This window comes from Hyperoodon ampullatus (genome assembly GCF_949752795.1).
Source record: "Hyperoodon ampullatus genome assembly, chromosome: 7".
Classification (NCBI taxonomy): Eukaryota; Metazoa; Chordata; class Mammalia; order Artiodactyla; family Ziphiidae; genus Hyperoodon; species Hyperoodon ampullatus.
Genome location: NC_136920.1, coordinates 47,272,981 through 47,296,111, shown reverse-complemented (window position 1 = coordinate 47,296,111; position 23,131 = coordinate 47,272,981). Strand labels below are relative to the sequence as shown.

Below are 23,131 nucleotides of genomic sequence, written 5' to 3'. Positions count from 1 at the left end.
AAAAAAGAATGAAAAAAAAATGAAGACAGCCTAAGAGACTTCTGGGACAACATTAAATGCAAAAACATTCACATTATAGGGGTCCCAAAGGGAGAAGAGAGAGAGGAAGGACCCAAGAAAATATTTGAAGAGATTATAGTTGAAAATTTCCCTAACATGGGAAAGGAAATAGCCACCCAAGTCCAAGAAGCACAGAGAGTCCCAGGCAGGATAAACTCAAGGAGAAATACGCCAAGACACATAGTAATCAAATTGACAAAAATTAAAGACAAAGAAAAATTATTGAAAGCAACAAGGGAAAAATGACAAATAACATACAAGGGAACTCCCATAAGGTTAACAGCTGATTTCTCAACAGAAATTGTACAAGCCAAAAGGGAGTGGCATGATATACTTAAAGAGATGAAAGGGAAGAACCTACAACCAAGATTACTCTACCAGCAAGGATCTCATTCAGATTAGACGGAGAAATTAAAAGCTTTACAGACAAGAAAAAGCTAAGAGAATTCAGCACCACCAAACCAGCTCTACAACAAATGATAAAGGAACTTCTCTAAGTGGGAAACACAAGAAAAGAAAAGGACCTACAAAACAAACCCATAACAATTAAGAAAATGGTAATAGGAACATACATATTGATAGTTACCTTAAACATAAATGGATTAAATGCTCCAACCAAAAGACACAGGCTTGCTGAATGGATACAAAAATAAGACCCATATATATGCTGTCTACAAGAGACCCACTTCAGACCTAGCGACACATACAGACTGAAGGTGAGGAGATAGAAAAAGATATTCCATGCAAATGGAAATCAAAAGAAAGCTGGAGTAGCAATACTCATATCAGATACAATACACTTTAAATTAAAGACTGTTACAAGAGACAAGGAAGGACACTACATAATGATCAAGGGGTCAATCCAAGAAGAAGATATAACAATTATAAATATATATGCCTCCAACATAGCAGCACCTCAATACATAAGGCAACTGCTAACAGCTATAAAAGTGGAAATATACAGTAACACAATAATAGTAGGGGACTTTAACACCTTGCTTATACCAATGGACAGATCATCCAACAGAAAATTAATAAGGAAACACAAGCTTTAAATGACACAATAGACCAGATAGATTTAATTGATATTTACAGGACATTCCATCCAAAACAGCAGATTACGCTTTCTTCTCAAGTGTGCACGGAACATTCTCCAGGATAGATCACACCTTGGGTCACAAATCAAGCCTCAGTAAACTTAAGAAAATTGAAATCATATCAAGCATCTTTTCTGACCACAACGCTAAGAGATTAGAAATCAATTACAGGGAAAAAAATGTAAAAAGCACAAACACATGGAGGCTAAACAATACATTACTAAATAACAAAGAGATCACAAAAGAAATCAAAGAGAAAATCAAAAAATACCTAGAGACAAATTACAAAGAAAACATGATGATCCAAAACCTATGGGATGCAGCAAAAGCAGTTCTAAGAGGGAAGTTTATAGCAATACAATCCTACCTCAAGAAACAAGAAAAATCTCAAATAAACAATCTAACCTTACACCTAAAGGAACTAGAAAAAGGAGAACAAACAAAACCCAAAGTTAGTAGAAGGAAAGAAACCATAAAGATCAGAGCAGAAATAAAGGAAATAGAAACAAAGAAAACAATAGCAAAGATCAATAAAACTAAAAGCTGGTTCTTTGAGAAGATAAACAAAATTGATAAACCATTAGCCAGACTCATCAAGAAAAAGAGGGAGAGGACTCAACTCAATAAAATTACAAATGAAAAAGGAGGAGTTACAACAGACACTACACAAATACAAAGCATCCTAAGAGACTACTACAAGCAACTCTATGCCAATAAAATGGACAACCTGGAAGAAATAGACAAATTCATAGAAAGGTATAACCTTCCAAGACTGAACCAGGAAGAAATAGAAAATATGAACAGACCAATCACAAGTAATGAAATTGAAACTGTGATTAAAAATCTTCCAACAAACAAAAGTCCAGGACCAGATGGCTTCACAGGCAAATTCTATCAAACATTTAGAGAGGAGCTAACACCCATCCTTCTCAAACTCTTCCAAAAAATTGCAGAGGAAGGAACACTCCCAAACTCATTCTATGAGGCCACCATCACCCTGATACCAAAAACAGACAAAGATACTACAAAAAAAGAAAATTACAGACCAATATCACTGATGAATATAGACGCAAAAATCCTCAACAAAATACTAGCAAACAGAATCCAACAGCACATTAAAAGGATCATACACCATGATCAAGTGGGATTTATCCCAGGGATGCAAGGATTCTTCAATATACACAAATCAATCAATGTGATACACCATATTAACAAACTGAATAAAAACCATATGATCATCTCAATAGATGCAGAAAAAGCTTTTGACACAATTCAACACCCATTTATGATAAAAACTCTCCAGAAAGTGGGCATAGAGGGAACCTACCTCAACATAATAAAGGCATGTATGATAAACCCACAGCAAACATCATTCTCAATGGTGAAAAACTGAAACCATTTCCTCTAAGATCAGGAACAAGACAAGGATGTCCATTCTCACCACTATTATTCAACATAGTTTTGGAAGTCCTAGCCATGGCAATCAGAGAAGAAAAAGAAATAAAAGGAATTCCAATTGGAAAAGAAGAAGTAAAACTGCACTGTTTGCAGATGACCTGATACTATACATAGAGAATCCTAAAGTTGCCACCAGAAAACTACTAGAGCTAATCAATGAATTTGGTAAAGCTGCAGAATACAAAATTAATGCACAGAAATCTCTTACATTCGTATACACTAATGATGAAAAATCTGAAAGAGAAATTAAAGAAACACTCCCATTTACCACTGCAACAAAAAGAATAAAATACCTAGGAATAAACCTACCTAGGAAGACAAAAGACCTGTATGCAGAAAATTATAAGACATTGATGAAAGAAATTAAAGGTGATACAAACAGATGGAGAGATACACCATGTTCTTGGATTGGAAGAATCAATATTGTGAAAATGACTGTACTACCCAAAGCAATCTACAGATTCAGTGCAATCCCTATCAAATTACCAATGGCATTTTTTTACAGAACTATAACAAAAAATCTTAAAATTTGTATGGAGACACAAAAGACCCTGAATAGCCAAAGCAGTCTTGAGGGAAAATATGGAGCTGGAGTAATCAGACTCCCTGACTTTAGACTATACTACAAAGCTACAGTAATCAAGAAAATATGGTACTGGCACAAAAACAGAAATATAGATCAATGGAACAGGATAGAAAGCCCTGAGATAAACCCATGCACCTATGGTCAACTAATCTATGACAAAGGAGGCAAGGATATACAGTGGAGAAAAGACAGCCTCTTCAATAAGTGGTGTGGGGAAAAATGGACAGCCACATGTAAAAGAATGGAATTAGAACACTCCCTAATACCATACACAAAAATAAACTCAAAATGGATTAGAGACCTAAATGTAAGACTGAACACTATAAATCTCTTAGAGGAAAACATACGAAGAACACTCTTTGACATAAATCACAGTAAAATCTTTTTTGATCCATCTCCTAGAGTAATGGAAATAAAAACAAAAATAAACAAATGGGACCTAATGAAACTTAAAGGCTTTTGCAACGCTTTTGCAAAAGCATAGAAAACTACAAACAATACAAAAAGACAACCCTCAAAATGGGAGAAAATATCTGCAAACAATCAACTGACAAAGGATTAATCTCCAAAATATATAAACAGCTCATGTAGCTCAATATTAAAAAAAACAAACAACCCAATCAAAAAATGGGCAGAAGACCTGAATAGACATTTCTCCAAAGAAGACATACAGATGGCCAAGAAGCACATGAAAAGCTGCTCAACATCACTAATTATTAGAGAAATGCAAATCAAAACTACAATGAGGTATCACCTCACACCAGTTAGAATAGGCATCATCAGAAAATCTACAAATAATAAATGCTGGAGAGGGTGTGGAGAAAAGGGAACCCTCTTGCACTGTTGGTGGGAATGTAAATTGATACAGCCACTATGGAGAACAGTATGGAGGTTCCTTTAAAAATTAAAACTAGAACTACCATATGACACAGCAATCCCACTACTGGGCATATACCCTGAGAAAACCATAATTCAAAAAGAGACATGCACCCCAATGTTCATTGCAGCACTATTTACAATAGCCAGGACATGGAAGCAAACTAAATGCCTATTGACAGATGAATGGATAAAGAAGATGTGGTACATACATACAATGGAATATTACTCAGCCATAAAAAGGAACGAAATTGGGTCATTTGTAGAGACGTGGATGGATCTAGAGACATACAGAGAGAAGTAAGTCAGAAAGAGAAAAACAGATATTGTATATTAACGCATATATGTGGAATGTAGAAAAATTGTTCAGATGAACTGGTTTGAAGGACAGAAATAGACACAGATGTAGAGAACAAACATATGGACTCCAAGGGGGGAAAGTGGAGCGGTGGAGGTGTAATGAATTGGGAGATTGGGATTGACATATATACAGTAATATGTATAAAATGGATAACTAATAAGAACCTGGTGTATAAAAAAATAAATAAAATTAAAAATAAAAAAAAAAACAATATTCCAAAGCAGCATACTGCAGGTGGCATGTCCTGAACTCTTTCACCCCGCCCCCACCACTCTTCTCTTTGATTATAAATCCACACCTATCCTTGCTGTATTCAGAGTTGAGCCCCATCTCCCTCTCCTATTGTGATAGGCTTGACACCTATTACAATAGTCCTAAAGTTCCTTACTGTTTTAACAAGTGTCAGAATAATTTTTTAACATTAGCAATAATGAACATTAATTTCCATTTATTATCCCTGACTCATCAAATTTTTAAAATATCTCTCCTAGTTTTAATAAAACTAAAATATATATATTATATATATATATATTTTTTTTTTTTTTTGCGGTACGCAGGCCTCTCACTGTTGTGGCCTCTTCTGTTGCGAAGCACAGGCTCCGGACGCGCAGGCTCAGCGGCCATGGCTCACGGGTCTAGCCGCTCCGCGGCATGTGGGATCTTCCCGGACCGGGGCACGAACCCGTGTCCCCTGCATCGGCAGGCGGACTCTCAATCACTGCGCCACCAGGGAAGCCCAACTAAAATATTTTTTTTTAATATTTTTGCTTTGTTATGAATAACATGCATGCTGAAAGGCACTTTCCTTCCATATGTCCTTTATCCAAATGTTCAGCACTTTTCTGATTTTATTAGTAGAAGGTGACTCCCACTGATCCCAGATACACAGAGTAATTTGGATTGGAAACGCTTTAGTTAATTATCCTTTATTTGTAGAACTACATTCACAAACATCCTTATCAACAGATAAGTGGGGTATGTTTGTCTTTGTCTGTGGAAATGTCATACCAAAGCACATCTTACTTTCTCAGTGGTGATTCCATACCAATCTCATCTCTCTCACCAACTGAGGAGCGCTTAGCAGCGCCTGGCACATTAGGAGTTCAACAAACAAGGGCAATTATTAAGATATGAACTTTAATTTTTTCAGCTTCGTTATTTTTCCTGAGTCTTCATTGCAAAAACTTCTTATTCTGCCCTGCATTTGCTTTACCTTCCCTTACTCATTCTCAACTGACTTCTCTCCTTATCCCCAAGAGTGACTTGCAATCTGCAGTTAATGAAACAGAGATAATGATATTCTCTATATTAAGGCATCATGCAGAAGTAGTTCTAATACACTAGAATTTTATCGTGGGGCACTCCTCTATACTGTTTATCCCATGGGTGATGTAATGAGGTCTAAAAGACAAAAAATATATAATATCAAGTGATCAAGAAATATTAGGTCCCTTCCTATACCTTCATTTTTACAGATGAGGACAATGAGGTCCAGAAATATACGTTGTCACAGCTAAGTTCCAAAAAAGGGGGAGGGAGGGGGAACTGGCTTTTATTTCTTGTCATAGTTCTCCTTTTCTGGGCTATTCATTTGGTTATGTGTCTTAATCACCCATCTAACAAATCCACGAGGCTCACCAATGTGATTGGCACCTGTCAACCGCCCAGATACGGTAACACAGCAAACATTTTGGTGAAGCATAACAGTTTTGTTGCCTTCCCCTAGAATTTTATTGTATCTGGTGTGCCAAAAAATATTGTCCGTCATTTGTCTCACAGTCGCATACATGCTTGGAGATGACCATTGACTTTTAGGCCTTGTCGTTTTTCACGGCCTTGATAATCCTTTAACAGGTAAAAGAAGCACTCCGGAATGTAACTCATTGGAGTCTAGAATTATAATTTTAGTATATTCCTACCTAAACCCTACCCAATATTGGTACCAATTGGACGAGGATAAACATTCATCGCAATAAACATTCACTAGAATAAATATTCATCAAGAAACTAGGAGGCATTCAGGGATTATTATTTTGTAGCGTTTAGAAATCCATCCTGGACTACGGAAACCCGGTGGAAGACTACCTGGTTCACAAACAAGATTTCAAAGAGGAGGGGCTTGGAGGAGGCGGGTCCGGACAACCAAGCGCGAGAATACGCCCCAGCGCATGCGCACCCATTAGCGGGTAACTCCCATTTGCTAGGTAGGGGAGGAAAGTGAGAAGCAGTCTACAATTTTAAAATTTCTCTCCGCAACCGAAAATTAGATTGTGATCAGTTCCATGAATAATGTGAGAGCGTTATTCTCCGAGTTCAAGATTAAGGACACTTGGCATATACCGCTAAACCAAGAGGTGACTTCTCGTCTCGTCCCCCGTCTCCTGGGACATTGATAGGCTAGTCCATTCCACAGACTTTCGAGTCCTTGCAGCGGGTCGGGGATCGAAGGATTGGGCCAATAGCGGCTGAAACGTCTTTGGAAGAAGGAAGGGGGTGAGGGGGCATCCCTCTGAGTTCCGCCTCTCCTTTTTCGAGGCGGTCGTGGGGAAGGGGGACGTACGAAATATTGCCCTCGAAAGCCAAGGATCACACCTCTCCGTGCAAACTGCCGGGAGGGCGGCGGGGAAAGGGCAAGACGGGAGTGGGGAAAGGGAAGGATCCAGGAAGCCGCGCGGGAGGGCGCGCGCGCGCGCCCCTTTTTCAGCAGTGTGGCGGGGTCGCACGCACGCCCGCCTCGGCGGCTGGGCGCGGTTTGCGACAGTGGGGGGAGTGGTGGAGGTGGCGGCGGCAGTGGCAACTTTGCGGCAAGCTCCGGACGGGCTTGCTTGACGGCGGTGTGGCGGAGGCCCCGCCCTAGGCGGCAGGAACCTGGAGGGAGGCGGAGGAATATGTCCGAGAGGGAAGTGTCTACAGCGCCGGCGGGAACAGACATGCCTGCGGCCAAGAAGCAGAAGCTGAGCAGCGACGAGAACAGCAACCCGGACCTCTCTGGAGACGAGAATGTGAGTGCAGCACTGAGCAGTCCGGACGGGACTTTGGAGTGAAAGTTTCAAATTCTTTTTAAACTGTAGGCGCGGGGGCGGGCAGGCGGCTGTGGGGGGAGGAAGAGGTGTCACCCTCTACTCAGGAAAACGCGGGCGTGGAGGAGAACATCGAACTTGTCTCTACGGGGATCTTGAGCTGCGGCCGAGAGCGAGCGGAAACTTGACGAAGGAGAGTGGTTTAAGAGAGAGCGTGGTGGTGGAGGTCAGAGGGTTCTGAGATCCTTTTGCGTGCATGCGGAGTGTCTGGGCCTTTAGGCAGATTTGGGGAGAGTGCGGATCTGAGATTCCAGTAGTTTAAAAGGCAAGTTAGAGGTTTTTCTAAGACAGTTGGAAGGAGGGACCAGCGTGTGTTAATGGACTTTTAAAAAGGAATTTAGGGGCCGTGTCACTCGTAGACCCTTAGCGACTGTCCAGGATGGGAAGAGTAGCTCTTAGACGTAAGAGATTTCGGTGACTCTTTTAAAGGGGCTTTTGTGTCCGCTTCTGTCTTGTCCGTGGAGAAGGGGCGTGCCTGACAGTCGGCTTCTCTTCAGGAGGAGGAAAATTGAGAGGGTCGTCTCCTGACTTGGAGGGGGAAACGACCCTTGAGGAAGGAATGAGAAGGGACAGTTACTCTTTTGTAAGTTTTCACTAAGATAAAGGGGATGACCTGGAAGATTTTAGGCCGCTGTGGTCAGGGTAGATGTCTTTAGGTGTGGGCTCGTGGCTTCGCATGTGTAAGGTGTTTTGGAATCAGATTTTTTTTTTACTCTTAAATGGATCTTGGTAATACTCTAGTTCGTCCCAACAGTTGATCCCAGTGTTTTTAGGTGAGACGCCAGTAATGACCGAACTGACATTAATTTTCAGTTTCATGTTTTAAGTTTATATCCAATAAGGTCAGCAAAATGTCTTCACAGTTCATTCAACGAATTACTACTCTGAAATGTGAACCCTCCGAGGTAACAACATCTGATTATCTTTTTTAAACCTTTAAAGTGTTATAGGAAGGTGGTGTAAGTTCTTCTTTTTCTCAGTTTAGCTAGTTTTAAGAATAAATGTACTTTACACACCCAGTTCCTAAGTTCTACATCACTGCATCACCGACTGAAGCATATATATGGCATGGTGTCAAGACCAGAATTTTCACTGAACAGATGGGAAAGAATTCTTTTTGCAGATAGAAGAAAGATATTTGGGAGATTGTCAGTTTGTGGGATTTGGACTTGAAATTTCTGGAAGGCTTAGGTGTTGAATGTTACTTAAAATCTGTTTTTTTTCCTGTTTGTGCTTCCCAGTCTTATTATATATCGGGATCTAACATTTTTGACCCTCTTCATTCCAGCCCTTGGTGTCTGTTTTATTTCCACCTCTTCTTAAATTTCTCTAGGCAGATTAGGTTAGTGACTAGGAGCACAAACTGCATCTCTTAGGTTAAAATCCCCACTCTACTGCTTACCGGTTGCTTGATCTTGAGCAAGGTGCTTGACCTAGTTGCACTAGATTCTTATCTTTAAAATGGGGATAATAACGGTATTTACCTCATGGGATGTTTGTGAGGATTAAATGAGATAATATAGGTAAAGTGCTGAAAAGAGTGCCTGCCCCTTAATGAGTACCATACAAGTGTTAATTACTATTACTTCTTTTGTAATCACATTGTCTAGACTTATGTTTCTGGCCCTTCCACATATTAATCAGGCAGAAATGTAATGAAAATGTCAATAACCTATTGGACTGAGGAAAATTTCAGGGAACCAAATAAATTGAAAGGTTATTTTCTTTTTACAGACCCTTAAGAGGAATGTACTCCTTGATGCATACTAAAGCTATTCAGAACTAGATGATTGGACTAAGCCATTGTTTTGGTTCCTCCATTTGGCTGGGACTTTTAACCTTTTTTGTGCCTTGGACACCTTAATAAATCCTGTGAAACCTTCTCAGAATAATAGTTTCAAATGTATAAAATACAATATATAAGATTACAAACAAAATCAGTGATAAAATTATTAAAAAGTTACAGAATTTTTTAAAACATTTAAGATTTGTTTTAATAAAGTGCTTTAATATCAAGTGCTTCTTTATTAGCACATTAAGTAACTAGGTCTATCATTGACTCTGATAGTTATGATGGGCACAGACAATTTTTGAGATCTGCAACTACTATAATGTGATATAAAAATACCTGATTTCATTGGTGAGAAAGTCACAGCTACAGTAACATTAGCATGTATGCTGCCTGCATTATAATAGAAGGAAGTAATAGATTTCACTTAAAGATAGTGAAAATTAAAATGCAACTTTAAATTTATTTATGTATTTGTTTATTTTGCCGCTTAAGTTCACAGGTCCTCTGAATTTCATCCAGGGACCCAGATCTAGGACATAGGTTAAGGGAAGCGAGTAGAGAACTCTGTATAAAAATGAGTTCAGAAAAAGCTAACAAGGGCAGTGGTTTTACTCTTGAGGGAGCCAAATAATGACAGAAAGGCCAAAAGCAAGTGGAGGAAAGAATGTGGTGTTTTTGAGTTGGAGTGAAGGTAGTCTGAGCGCTTGCTACGGTTAAAGTGAATCAAAGAATTGAAAGGACATTAAAATTTTTTTCAATTGAGGTATAATTGACTAATAACATTATATTATTTCAGATGCACAACATAATGATTCGATATTTGTATACAGTGCAAAATGATCAGCACAGTAAATCTAGTTAACATCCGACCTATTTTAAGTTTGTTTTATATGTATCTGCCATTCTATTAACTTTTTCATATGACTGCAGAGTAGTTAGCTTATGGAAGAATACTAATTGTTGTCTGGTACTGAGATCAGAAGGCTGAATCTGGAGACATGTCTTTTGCTTAAGCAGCCTGTGGCAAGATTAAGGGCCAAATTACTATCCCTGTTTCCTTGTTGAGCAAATGCAGATGGTAGTGCCATATCTGTTGCATAGTACCATTCTGTATTTTGATGAGGGGCCAAGGTGGAAGTCAGCTTGTACACATATTAGATACTTAGGAACGGTTTGAATTTAAAGATAAAATGAAAGCATTGTGACTGTATTTCATTTCTATTTGTTTGATTTCCATTTGATCTTGATTTGCCTATTTGAGGAGATGGGTAAATTAAGTGGTTAAAAGTTTATACACACACACACACACACATACACATACATGTAATGTGCCCCGATTATTAACAGTGTTTTGTGTGGCTTCTTGATTAGCAGTTGGATTTTTAGAATGGAAAGAAGAATTTTCCAGACTGGGAAGAAGCTAGTGAATAAATGTCTAACCGTTTTATTATTTCATTTCTCTAGTGTTGAAAGATAATTTTCAGAAAAAGAATAAATTTTCAGAAACATTTTATTTTACTCATATGAGGGAACTGGGCAAGTGTAAGTCAAACGGTACAAATGTATATGGATTAAAGGAATGTAGAGATGAAATTGCAAATGGAAACAAAAACTTTTCTTCAGCGTGAAAGGGAAGACATTTGAACCTCTACCTTTGGATTATGCACAGTGTGAGAGATGTAAGATTGTTCAAAGGCAGTGAAGGGGGTTAGAATCTGATAACACGGAAGAGCGTGCAGTATTTACATAGTTTTCCAGTGAAACACAAAATTGTTTTCTACACTAGGTTTTAGCTGTGTAAATACAACTGAAAGGTAGGGAGAAATAGAGATTAACAGTGATTTCAGGACTTCCCCGGTAGTCCAGTGAGTAAGAATCTGCACTTCCAATGCGGGGGTCCGGGTTTAGTTTCTGGTCAAGGAACTAGATCCCACGTGCATGCCGCAACTAAGACCCCGGGCAGCCTAAATAAATAAAAATTAAAACGACAACAACAAAAAAAACCCCAGTGATTTCAACCTAGGAACTGAACTCTAAAGTTTTACATTTCTATATCTATAAAAGCTGTTTGTATTTACATGAAATTACAGTCTAGATATTGAGCATTACTATGTGCCATCTATCCACTTCATTCTCTTTTTTCACCCTAGATAACCAGTATATTTTAGAATGATTTGTGTATTTTTTTTTAAAAGCGTTCCATTTTGGTAGGAACCATTCGTTTTGAAAAACCACCCCTAAGAACTACTGTATAATACCATATAGTTTTTAAGGAATTAATATGAATTCTTAATATACTTTTTGATACTCCAGTTAATTTTTAATGTTGTGTAATATCATAAAACCAACTTTAGGAAGCAATAATTTAAAAATAACCTCTAAGACAATGGTTCCTAATATGTGTTCTCATAGGTGTTAATAGGCACTCCATGAAAAAAAGCTTCCTCTGGAATGAATTTAGTAACTACTGCCCTAAGGTGATATAGGTTTAAATAAATCTCTTTATTCCAAGGAACACTTTGGAATGTGTAATCAGAGGAGGTAGTGAAATCCTCTTCTCAGAGTAGAGAACCATTAATATAGCTTGCGGACTGGAGACAGGGTATAAATTAGGTGAATTTTCAAGGTTTCCTGCAGTCATTTCTACATTTGGAAGGATTTTACTTTACAGTGAGTTTCTGGAGCTCTATTATATGAGTATTCTAGAGATATGAGTCAGATTTCACTTGTATATAGCACATAACATGTAGAACCTAAAAATATTCTAAATGGTTTAAGTGTTATAAATAAGCAGAGTTTGAATGATAATCAGGATTTTCATCTAAAGTAGGAAGCACTAACACTGTAGCCTCAAACAGCTACCCACTCCCATGCTCCAAACTGAGCAGCAGTCAAATAAATTATGAGGACATGTAGGTCAGTCAGATTTAAGAGTCATAGCTTTTGGTTTTGAATACCAGCAGCCCTAACCAGCAAGACACCATTTAGGCTCTCTAAGCAACACTTCCTTATCTAACAATACCTTGTATGAATGAAGGGCAGTAAAGATGAAGTGAGACAACGTAATAAAGTGGCTGGCACAGACCAGTGCCTTGTTATTTAAAGGCAGTATTATTCTTACCATTAGCATCATCATGGTTAGCTTTTTTGTTTATATTTTTGCTGAAATATCAAATATCCACAAATCCTAATGTGTTTGCGTTTTATTTTTAATTGGAGACAAGAATAAATTTCTTCATTTCTTGCAGGATTTATTAATTAATTCTTTTAGGCCAGTCAGTAGCTACCCAGTATGAACTCATTTCCTAAGTACAGTATTGCTGTTTCATATAATTTTTTCTGATTTGCTGCTCATAGGATGATGCTGTCAGTATAGAAAGTGGTACAAACACTGAACGCCCTGATACACCTACAAATACGCCAAACGCGCCTGGAAGGAAAAGTTGGGGGAAGGGAAAATGGAAGTCAAAGAAATGCAAATATTCTTTCAAATGTGTAAATAGTCTCAAGGTATGTACAGAAAGACACAGTCTATGTGCTGAATGATGGGCTCTAGAGTTATTTCTCAGTGGTAAACATTTTATGCTCAGGATACTCTGTCAAGTTAAAAATATTATAAAATTATAATAATCTGAAGTTTTGTTTGTAGGGCAGACTGCATAGTTACTATAATCCATTCCACATTTGTTTAGCTTTTTTTTGTTTGTTTTACATTAAATGGGTAGTACCTAGTATTGCATCTGGTTTTTCTTTACTGTTTTTATTGATTTTGAGAAATGTTACTCTTCATATTTTGGTAAAACTTAAAAGCATAAGCCGGGCTTCCCTGGTGGCGCAGTGGTTGAGAGTCCGTCTGCCGATGCAGAGGACACGGGTTCGTGCCCCGGTCCGGGAGGATCCCACGTGCCGCGGAGCGGCTGGGCCCGTGAGCCATGGCCGCTGAGCCTGTGCGTCCGGAGCCTGTGCTCCGCAACGGGAGGCCACAACAGTGAGAGGCCCGCATACCAAAAAAAAAAAAAAAAAAAAAAAGCATAAGCCACTTCCTGGTACCTGTTACTGAAAAAAACTGAATGTGACATTAACTTTGAGTTAGCATAAATTGAAACAGATGTCTTTGTGCAGTCTTTAAAAATTTAACCCTTTTATTTGTAATTATTTTCAAAGAAAAAGGTAGAAATTAAAAAATTTTTTGAATATTCAGTATTTGGAAAAATAATAGGTTGGAGTTATTTAGATTACTGCCTTCCTCAATAGTCTTTTTATTTTTAAAAAGGATTACTGATATTTACTTGAAATGTTTTACATATATTCATTTCCTGTTTTTTAAATTTGGGGATGTTTTTCCTGTGCTGAGCAAAAATATACATTATATTATCTTATACATATGTTAGATAGATTCTTTTTAAAATATCTAAATATACTTTAAAGTCTTCGGAAAGCGTAAGAAGCTATGGCTTTATGGAAATTATTTTCCTGTCTATGTAGCAAAATTCATTGCTCAGTGTGTCAAATTATATTGTCTTAAAAGGGGGGAAATTAATCTCAGTGGTTGTTGGATTTTTTTTTTCCTTCTAAAGCTAAGTGTCCATTGTAGTTTCATGTTAATATTTAGGTATATTAACCTATTTTTACGTAGTATATCTGGAAGGTGGTTTTAACTGCCATTTGGATATTTTGATTAAGTATTTCCAAAGCCTAAAGCTATGGCTTTTTAAAGGATAAGAAATAAATGTTGTTATACTTTAAAAGTGAAAACAGTGCCTTAAAGGGAATTTGAAAGTTACTATTAAACACCAGGAGATTGCCAGTATAATTAAGGCTGAAAAATAACTTCGTGAACAAAACTGAATACTTGTAGCACAGGGAACTCTGCTCAGTATTCTGTGGTGGCCTAAATGGGAAAAGAATTTGAAAAAGCTGTATATGTATGGCTGAATCACTTTGCTGTGCACCTGAAACTAATACAACATTGTTAATCAACTCTACTCCAATGTAAAATAAAAATTTTTAAAAACCTGAATACTTGTTTTTTGTACATCTCCTTATAGCCTCCTGGTAACTGTGAAGTTACAGCCCACTGCCTCCCCTGGCCCCCACTGTTCAAGTATTCTTGTTCATTATAAAACTTCTTGGGTTGTTTTTCTTTTAGGACCCAAATTCAAGGTTATTTAAAGTTGTTTCTATAGAACTGTAGAAAGCAGTGATTTGAATGGAGTCTGATATGCTTCACTGTACAAGGGAAATTAAACCTAATAAAGTTTAATGAGTACTGGAGAAACTATATTAACTGTTAGGTTATTTGTTATTTCAGAAAAATAAATTGTGTCCTTATGTCCTAAGGGATTAAATGCCTTTACCACAGGTATCCATTTTATTTTGATTCAGAAGCGTGCAGTTGGGTTTAAGAATATAGAAGGCAACTATCAAAGTATTTTCATTGATGAGTACTTGTTACCTAACCTTTGATCTAAATCTTTAATTGTTATAAAGCTTTATCATGCACCAGTATTTTAAAATGTGAAAACTGGACTAACATACCTTTTCAGTGTCAAAAGTCAGTTTATGTATGATATATAAAACTGCAGCTTGCATTTTGGAAAAAAATCGTAATGGGAATGGTCAGTTTAGTACCATTTTTTGGTTTCTAAAATATATTAATTTTTCTTATTTCTTGGTTATTTTATAGGAAGATCATAATCAGCCATTGTTTGGAGTTCAGTTTAACTGGCACAGTAAAGAAGGAGATCCATTAGTGTTTGCAACTGTAGGAAGCAACAGAGTGAGTGTTAAGGGGACTGTTTGGCATTTGGCTTATCAGAGTCTGGTGTTAATATAACATTGAAGTGTAATGATTTTGAAGTAAACTTTGTATAGCTGGTTTGACAATATTGTTCCTTTATGTAAAAGTGAAGCATTCTAGAAACTGACAAAATTAAAAGTAATATTCATGAATGAAAATATATCTTTATTTCATATATACTCCCAATTGTTCATGAAACAGGTTTCTATTTACATTTTGTACTCATAAATATTTTGTTTTGAGTGGCTGAAAAAATTGACCTGGCTTGTTAGAAGTGACTGTAATAGTTGTTTGTCAATTTAGGGTAAGAAGTCTGTTATTTCTTAAAAATAATAAACATAATTAGTTGCTCTCTGTAAATGGAAGGCGTAAATCCAGTGGATTTATGTAATAGTTACTGAAAATATTTTAATTATATGCAATAAACACTTGTTTTGAATTGTTTTTAGGAAGCCAGAGTATCTTGAACTAAGAGAATGCATGGAAAAAACCATGCTGGGCATGTTTTGATGTTAATGATTAAACTTTTTAGTTAAACCTGGGGCTGAAAAAGTGGATTGCAAAGACTTGTTTACTTCCATTCACTTCTTTTTTTTTTTTTTTTTTTTTTTTTTTTTTTTGTGGTATGCGGGCCTCTCACTGTTGTGGCCTCTCCCGTTGCGGAGCACAGGCTCCGGACGCGCAGGCTCAGCAGCCATGGCTCACGGGCCCAGCCGCTCCGCGGCACATGGGATCCTCCCAGACCGGGGCACGAACCCGCATCCCCTGCATCGGCAGGCGGACTCTCAACCACTGCGCCACCAGGGAGGCCCAGCTTCCATTCACTTCTAAATGAATGGGAAAAAGAAAGATTTCCCTAGTGCTTACCAGGGAGAATCAGGAGTTTTCTGTTAAGCTGAAATCACTTCGGAAAAGTTGTTCTCCTGATAAGTTTTTACTGTATTAGCTGACATTCTGCTTATTCATTAGTACTGTACTAAGAGTTATGAGAAGTAACAGAGAAATAGATTGGGCGTATTTGGAAAAAGAAAGATGGAGGAAATTGACTAATTGATATGGATTGACAATAAACAAAGTCACTTTCTTTACCTTTAGCACAAGAGGGGAGGGGAAGGAGGTGAATCTGAGAGGTGTTCCATAAATTATTATTTTAATCGAGTGAAATTAAATTTTATGCTTCTTTGGTAATTGTGCTAAGCTTTTTAGAGAAATAAAAGACCATGATTTTTAATGCATTCCATTTCCTATATTTGTTTGCTGTTTTAGTGTTAGTATTCTGTTCTCAATCAAAACTAACTTGGGGAGTTGTCAGCTGAGTATTTTTCAAATGTCAGCATATTTCCAAGCTTTTTTCCTTTTTTATTCTGAAAGTTTGAGAATCATACAAACACACATGCGTCTATTCTGGGCTAGAACTTTTCCATTCCTGTTTTCTAAAAAGTAAAATTTGGCTTTAAGTAATTTCCTGGAAGTCTTTAAGGAAGTTTTAATTACATTTAAGGCTCTGTTGCTTTTACTGGTCATTGAAGTCCTGAAAATTTGAAACTCTATACTCAAGTTGATAACCTGGGATAACAGCTTTTTTTGGTGTTTAGCCAAATGTAGGTTGTGATATGTAGCTTGAAAACAACAATTCAGAGGGAAATTGATGTAGTTTGAAGAAGAGATTAAGGTTATTTTTCCGAAAATTGGGAACATAATCCATTAATTCATTTGAATCCACTTTTCAGACATCACTATAAGCCTGATTATACTTCACTAACTTCACCATCATATTAGTATAATTAGAATTAGTATAATTTGTGCTCCAGTATGCTCATTGTAATGTTCCAGGCTTTCTAACAAAAAGAATCCCTGTTCTCATTTAAAATGACATTGAATTATATGTTACTGAATTATAAAAAGGTCTGCTGTTTGGACTTCTTTTTTAAAAAAAAGAAACAAAAACAAAACAAAATAATCTCTTAAGACAACCTAGTTAGCATCCATATAAGGAATTTTTTAAGAATATTTATGTAGCAATTATCTTGGTAATAGGTGATGATAGATGATTTAAAGGATCTTTATAGAGTTCTTATAGACTTATATTAAGATTAATAACAGGTTATTGCTAACATGACTAAGCTGTAAGAAGAATGGAAAGAAATTTATAAAAAAATTAGTATTATAGAGTAAGCCCTCTGTATCTGTGGGTTCCACATCCACAGATTCAACCAAGTGTGGATCAAAAATATTCAGAAAAGAAAATTCCAGAAAGTTCCAAAAAGCAGAACTTGAATTTGCTTTGTGCTGGCAACTATTTATATAGCATTTACATTGTATTAGATGTCATAGTGGTCTAGAGATGACTTAAAGTATATGGGAGGATGTGTGAGGTTATATGCATACACTATGCCATTTTATATAAGGAACTTGAGCATCCTCAGATTTTGGTATCTGGGGAGTTCTGGAAGCAATCCCCGGCAGATACCAAGGGACAACTGTACATAATTGAATAAAGTGTATATATTATTAATTTTAGAATGTGTGATGAAAAGGCCACTGTACATCAGAAAGTTAATATTTGATGAGCAATGTCCATGAGAAAATTATCAGGCAAATTTAAGGTTTTCTTTTTTTTTTTTAATTTAATTAATTTATTTATTTTTGGCTCTGTTGGGTCTTTGTTGCTGCACGTGCGCTTTCTCTAGTTGTGGCAAGCAGGGGCTATTCTTTGTTGCAGTGCGCGAGCTTCTTATTGCAGTGGCTTCTCTTGTTGCAGAGCACCAGCTCTAGGCACACGGGCTTCAGTACTTGTGGCTCGCGGGCTCTAGAGCGCAGGCTCAGTAGTTGTAGCACACGGGCTTTGTTGCTCCGTGGTATGTGGGATCTTCCTGGACCAGGGCTTGAACCTGTGTCCCCTGCATTGGCAGGTGGATTCTTAACCACTGTGCCACCAGGGAAGTCCTAGATTTTCTTATATGTAATTAATAATGCTCTAAAACTATCCAAAGACTTTAAAGCTTTAAAAGAGGATAAACCACGGGAATTCCCTGATGGTCCAGTGGTTGGGACTCCCTGCCGTAGGCCTGGGTTCATTCCCTGGTCAGGGAACTGGGATCCTGCAAGCCTTGTGGTGCAGCCAAAAAAAAAAGATAAACTACAATTTTAGGGAGTAGTTATACTTTACTGTGAGGTATTCAACTTTATTTACTTGGAAAAGTTGGTGCAATTAGATGGATGAGATAAAAGTTGAAAACATTGGAAACAGAAACCATTATTATTACTGTAGTATTTAATATATTCTGAAAATTATGTAATGCATTAGGCTTTATAATAGCTTCCTTAAGTTTAAAGGAGCCATTTTAAAGCAGTAGTTTCTGTAGCATCTTTGAGATACATTTGTGACTAAAATATGTTCAAAAGCTGAAGAGTGTGTTTCTACATTTGAGATAAAATTTACTGTATTTTTGTTTTCATTAGGTTACCTTATATGAATGTCACTCACAAGGAGAAATCCGGTTGTTGCAATCTTATGTGGATGCTGATGTATCCTTTCCTGGGTTTTCCATATTGTTGGCTAAAGAAATTGACTTTCAATAAGTACCCCAAAACTTTTGTAAATTAGTTAGTTCTCTAAAGTTATATTGTCCTTTCTTAACTTTAACCAATGCTATCCTTCACTGTCACCCAAAAGATTCCTAGTATCTAGTTTTCCTGATTCCTAGAAAGCCATTGTAGGGTGGATATGAAGGAGGACAGTGTGGGTATCTGGAGATGAGCATTGGAAATCCTGTAATAGAAAATGATAGCAGAAACTTCCTGTTTCTTTGACCTTGCTTGGAATTTTATCATTTCAAGGCAGTTATATTGGTGAACTTGGATTAATCAGAAGCTGTGCCTGGCAGTCATACCAAGTATTTGGTCATCAAAGCCTACAGGGAAAAAATAAACGTGCAGTTTGTTTAGGAAATACTGTAAAACATGGGTTTATAAAGAAAAAGCTTTAAAAAGCCAAAGGGTACAACAGTCAAAGCTTGGTGATAAGATTTCTTCCAGATCCATTTGAAAAAGCTAGCAAATAAGAAAATGCAGGAACATTTAGTGTTCCCTTAGGTGATAAGAAAAGAAGTGACCTGTAGCCATACTGGGAAGGTCTCACACAGGAAAAGGTGGAAAACTGAATATTGATCTTTATCTAGAGGCACATAGAGTTACTGAGATAGAGCCAGGATCAGCAAATTACAGCCTATAGAGCTGGCCACCTGTTTTTTGTTTTGTTTTGTTTTGTTTTTTTGTGGTACACGGGCCTCTCACCAGGGAAGCCCCTGGCCACCTGTTTTTGTAAATAAATTTTTATTTGGGACACAGCCATGCCCATTCATTTACACATTGGCTATGGCTGCTTTCAAAAAACAGAGGTAAATAGTTATGCAAACAGCAAAATAGTAATCAAAACTGAGTGGAAGGGGCTTCCCTGGTGGTGCAGTGGTTGAAAGCCCGCCTGCTGATGCAAGGGACACGGGTTCGTGCCCTGGTCTGGGAAGATCCCACATGCCGCGGAGCACCTGGGCCCGGGAGCCATGAGCGCTGAGCCTGCGCGTCCGGATCCTGTGCTCCGCAACGGGAGAGGCCACAACAGTGAGAGGCCTGCGTACCACCAAAAAAAAAAAAAAAAAAAACTGAGTGGAAGGACTGGATTTGTTTGATCATTTGGTATAGATTTTAGACCTAAAATCTCCATTGGTTAAACCTGGTAGTGTAAAGAAAAATGGGAACTTCTTTGTCAAAAACTTCAGCAGTTCTTTGGAGGTTTTTGTGTATAGTATTGTGATCATTGATGTGTTTACCTTTCAAAAGCAAATTATATTTCTTAACTGGCATTTCTTAGGCTGATGAGAACTTTTACACTTGTGCATGGACATATGATAGCAATACAAGCCATCCTCTGCTGGCTGTAGCTGGATCTAGAGGCATAATTAGGATAATTAATCCCATAACAATGCAGTGCATAAAGGTGGGTTTTCTTGTTAAATTATAGATCTTTTTTTTTTTTGAATGCACACCTGCAAAAGCTTGTCATGTTGAATTTAAAACAATCAGTGTCTGTGCAATTTCTAATTTGGTTTGTACTTTGCCTATTGCTTCATTTAGACAAGTCTTTTGAGACCTGTGTCACATTTGGGTAATGCAAATTAAGGAATAAGTGGGAAAATTTTTTCATTTGAACTATTTTCTTTTAAAATAATTTCTGTCCTTTTGTCTTGCTTTAGTCTGAGAGGCTTTAAATGAACAATAAGAAAAGAGTTGACTCATTTTCCAAAATCCCCTAAATAGGGCATATAGAGTCAAGAGCACCTTGTAAAGAACTGAAAAGTGAAGCCATGGAAGTTGATACTAAAAGAGATTGCACAAATCACGTTAACCTTGGGGGTACATTAGAATCACCTGAAAATCTTTTAAATCCTTGCTGTGGCTCAGAATATCTGCAAATGGGACTTGAACATCTTTTATTTTTCCTGCAAGTTGGGTGCTTTTAATATGCAGCCAAGGTTGAGAACCACTATTGCAAGTGAAACTATTTTTCCACTCTTCTAAGATTAATGAAAAAGAATTTACTGATTTTTATATGAAAGTTGAAGAAATGTTTTAAATTTATTATAGCACTATGTTGGCCATGGAAATGCTATCAATGAGCTGAAATTCCATCCAAGAGATCCAAATCTTCTCCTGTCAGTAAGTAAAGGTAAGAGAAGCAAATGTCTCTTTAGTTCTATTATTTGGGAGTGAGTTTTTTATTTTAGGGACAAACTGTTCTAAGGCAAAAAGCCAAATTTAAAAAGAAGTAAGTTTTAGAAAAATCTTAGCCTACATTAGCATCTCCAAACCAAGAATTGGAGGATGGGACCTTGAAATACACTGTTAACATATGATGTAAATAAAATAATTGGTACTGAGGATTAAGTGTGTATTACCCTTATTTACCATATTGCATTATGATAGTTTTAGAACTTTATCTGCAATTGAATTATCATATTAAGCTTCATTAATTTTAAGTGACAGATCACCAAAGTTATGGCATTTTTAATAGTTTGAAGGTAGTTTTGCAAATCATCTTACCATTCTTTCCAATCATGTAGTAAGAAATAATGCATCTGAAGATCGATATTGCTTTTTTTTGACTCTCTCTATATAAAATGTTTGTTTTATAAAGGATTCCCTGTAGAATTCCTTAAAATGCTAAGTTATCCAGCGTAAACTCTTTGTAATTTTTCCCTTATTTATAAAGAGAAAGCATTGCTTTGCTCTGTATGGCTGTGTCGGCATTATAAGTTTATTCTGGGTTCAGACAGTCCTCTTAATCATTCTTAATCATTTCTGAGCTCTCTCAAATGATTTGGGTTGTTCTTATCTCTACATTCTGTTTTCGATTGCCCTTTCTCGTTTCATTTCTACATTATTATTCTAGTCAAGTTTATTCTTTTAACAGTTTGTCACACTGATAACCTAACCCCCACAATCTGCTCGTATTAAAAGATGTCCTCAAATTAAAACTCTTACATGCAACATATTTCAGTGTGATTTTTCTTTAACTATCAAGGCTTGTTTGGAAATAGACACCTAAGAAGAGAGGTAATAACTTTTTCTCTTCTCTTAATAACATTAGCTGTGCTCAGGTATTCCTTTACAAGTAACATAGGCCATAACGCGTTACTTGTTCTTAATGTTACAACTTTTTAACCCTGTCCTTCCCCCACTGTGTCAGTTAGAGCATTTTTCAAACAGCTTTTCAAAATGAATAGGAATTTTTCTGTAAGTAATGATCAAGGAAGGAAAAGACAACCTATAGAAAAGGAAAAAATATTTGCAAATTATGTATCTAATAAGGGACTTGTATCAAGAGGTCATACAGCTCAGTAATAAAAAGACAAGCAAATTAAAAACAGCCAAAGGTTTTGAATAGACATCTTTCCAAAGAACTTGCACAAGTGTCCAATAAGCACATAGAAAGGCACTCAGCATTATTAATCATTAGGGAAATGCAAATCAAAAACACAGTGATACAGGCGAATTCTATCAAACATTTACAGAAGAGCTAACACCTATCCTTCTCAAACTCTTGCAAAATATAGCAGAGGGAGGAACACTCCCAAACTCATTCTACAAGGCCACCATCATGCTGATACCAAAACCAAAGATGTCACAACAAAAGAAAACTACAGGCCAATATCTCTGATGAACAAAGATGCAAAAATCCTCAACAAAATACAAGCAAACAGAATCCAACAGCACATTAAAAGGATCATACATCATGATCAAGTGGGGTTTATCCCAGGAATGCAAGAATTCTTCAATATACACAAATCAATCAATGTGATACACCATATTAACAAATTGAAGGAGAGAAACCATATGATAATCTCAATAGATGCAGAAAAAGCTTTTGGGTTTGATGAAATTCAACACCCATTTATGATAAAAACTCCAGAAAGTAGGCAGAGAGGGAACCTACCTCAACATAATAAAGGCTATATATGACAAACCCACATCCAACATCATTCTCAATGGTGAAAAACTGAAACCATTTCCTCTAAGATCAGGAACAAGATAAGGTTGCCCTCTCTCGCCACTATTATTCAACATAGTTTTTGGAAGTTTTAGCCACAGCAATCAGAGAAGAAAAAGAAATAAAAGGAGTACAAATCAGAAAAGAAGAAGTAAAACTGTCACTGTTTGCAGATGACATGATACTATACATAGAGAATCCTAAAGATGCTACCAGAAAACTACTAGAGCTAATCAATGAATTTGGTAGAATAGCAGGATACAGAATTAATGCACAGAAATCTCTTGCATTCCTATACACTAATGATGAAAAATATGAAAGACAAATTAAGGAAACACTCCCATTTACCATTGCCACAAAAAGAATAAAATACCTAGGAATAAACCTACCTAAGGAGACAAAAGAACTGTATGCATAAAACTGTAAGACACTGATGAAAGAAATTAAAGATGATACAAACAGGTGGCGAGATATC

At 36.9% G+C, this 23,131-nt stretch overlaps 1 protein-coding gene across 3 annotated transcripts in view; it reads left to right on the top strand.

Annotated features, from left to right (window-relative positions):
• Window positions 1-7,326: 7,326 nt before the first annotated feature.
• The window catches only part of EED (embryonic ectoderm development), a gene marked incomplete at its 5' end in the record, with an annotated part of 34,000 nt that continues 18,195 nt past the window's right edge, over window positions 7,327-23,131 (top strand). For all 3 annotated transcript variants that reach the window (XM_079708887.1, XM_079708886.1, XM_079708885.1), the window contains 6 exons: window positions 7,327-7,440; window positions 12,668-12,820; window positions 14,997-15,089; window positions 18,573-18,638; window positions 19,981-20,106; window positions 20,754-20,835. In XM_079708887.1, the coding sequence (XP_079565013.1) occupies window positions 7,327-7,440; window positions 12,668-12,820; window positions 14,997-15,089; window positions 18,573-18,638; window positions 19,981-20,106; window positions 20,754-20,835 (634 nt within the window). The remainder of the gene's footprint in view (window positions 7,441-12,667; window positions 12,821-14,996; window positions 15,090-18,572; window positions 18,639-19,980; window positions 20,107-20,753; window positions 20,836-23,131) is intronic.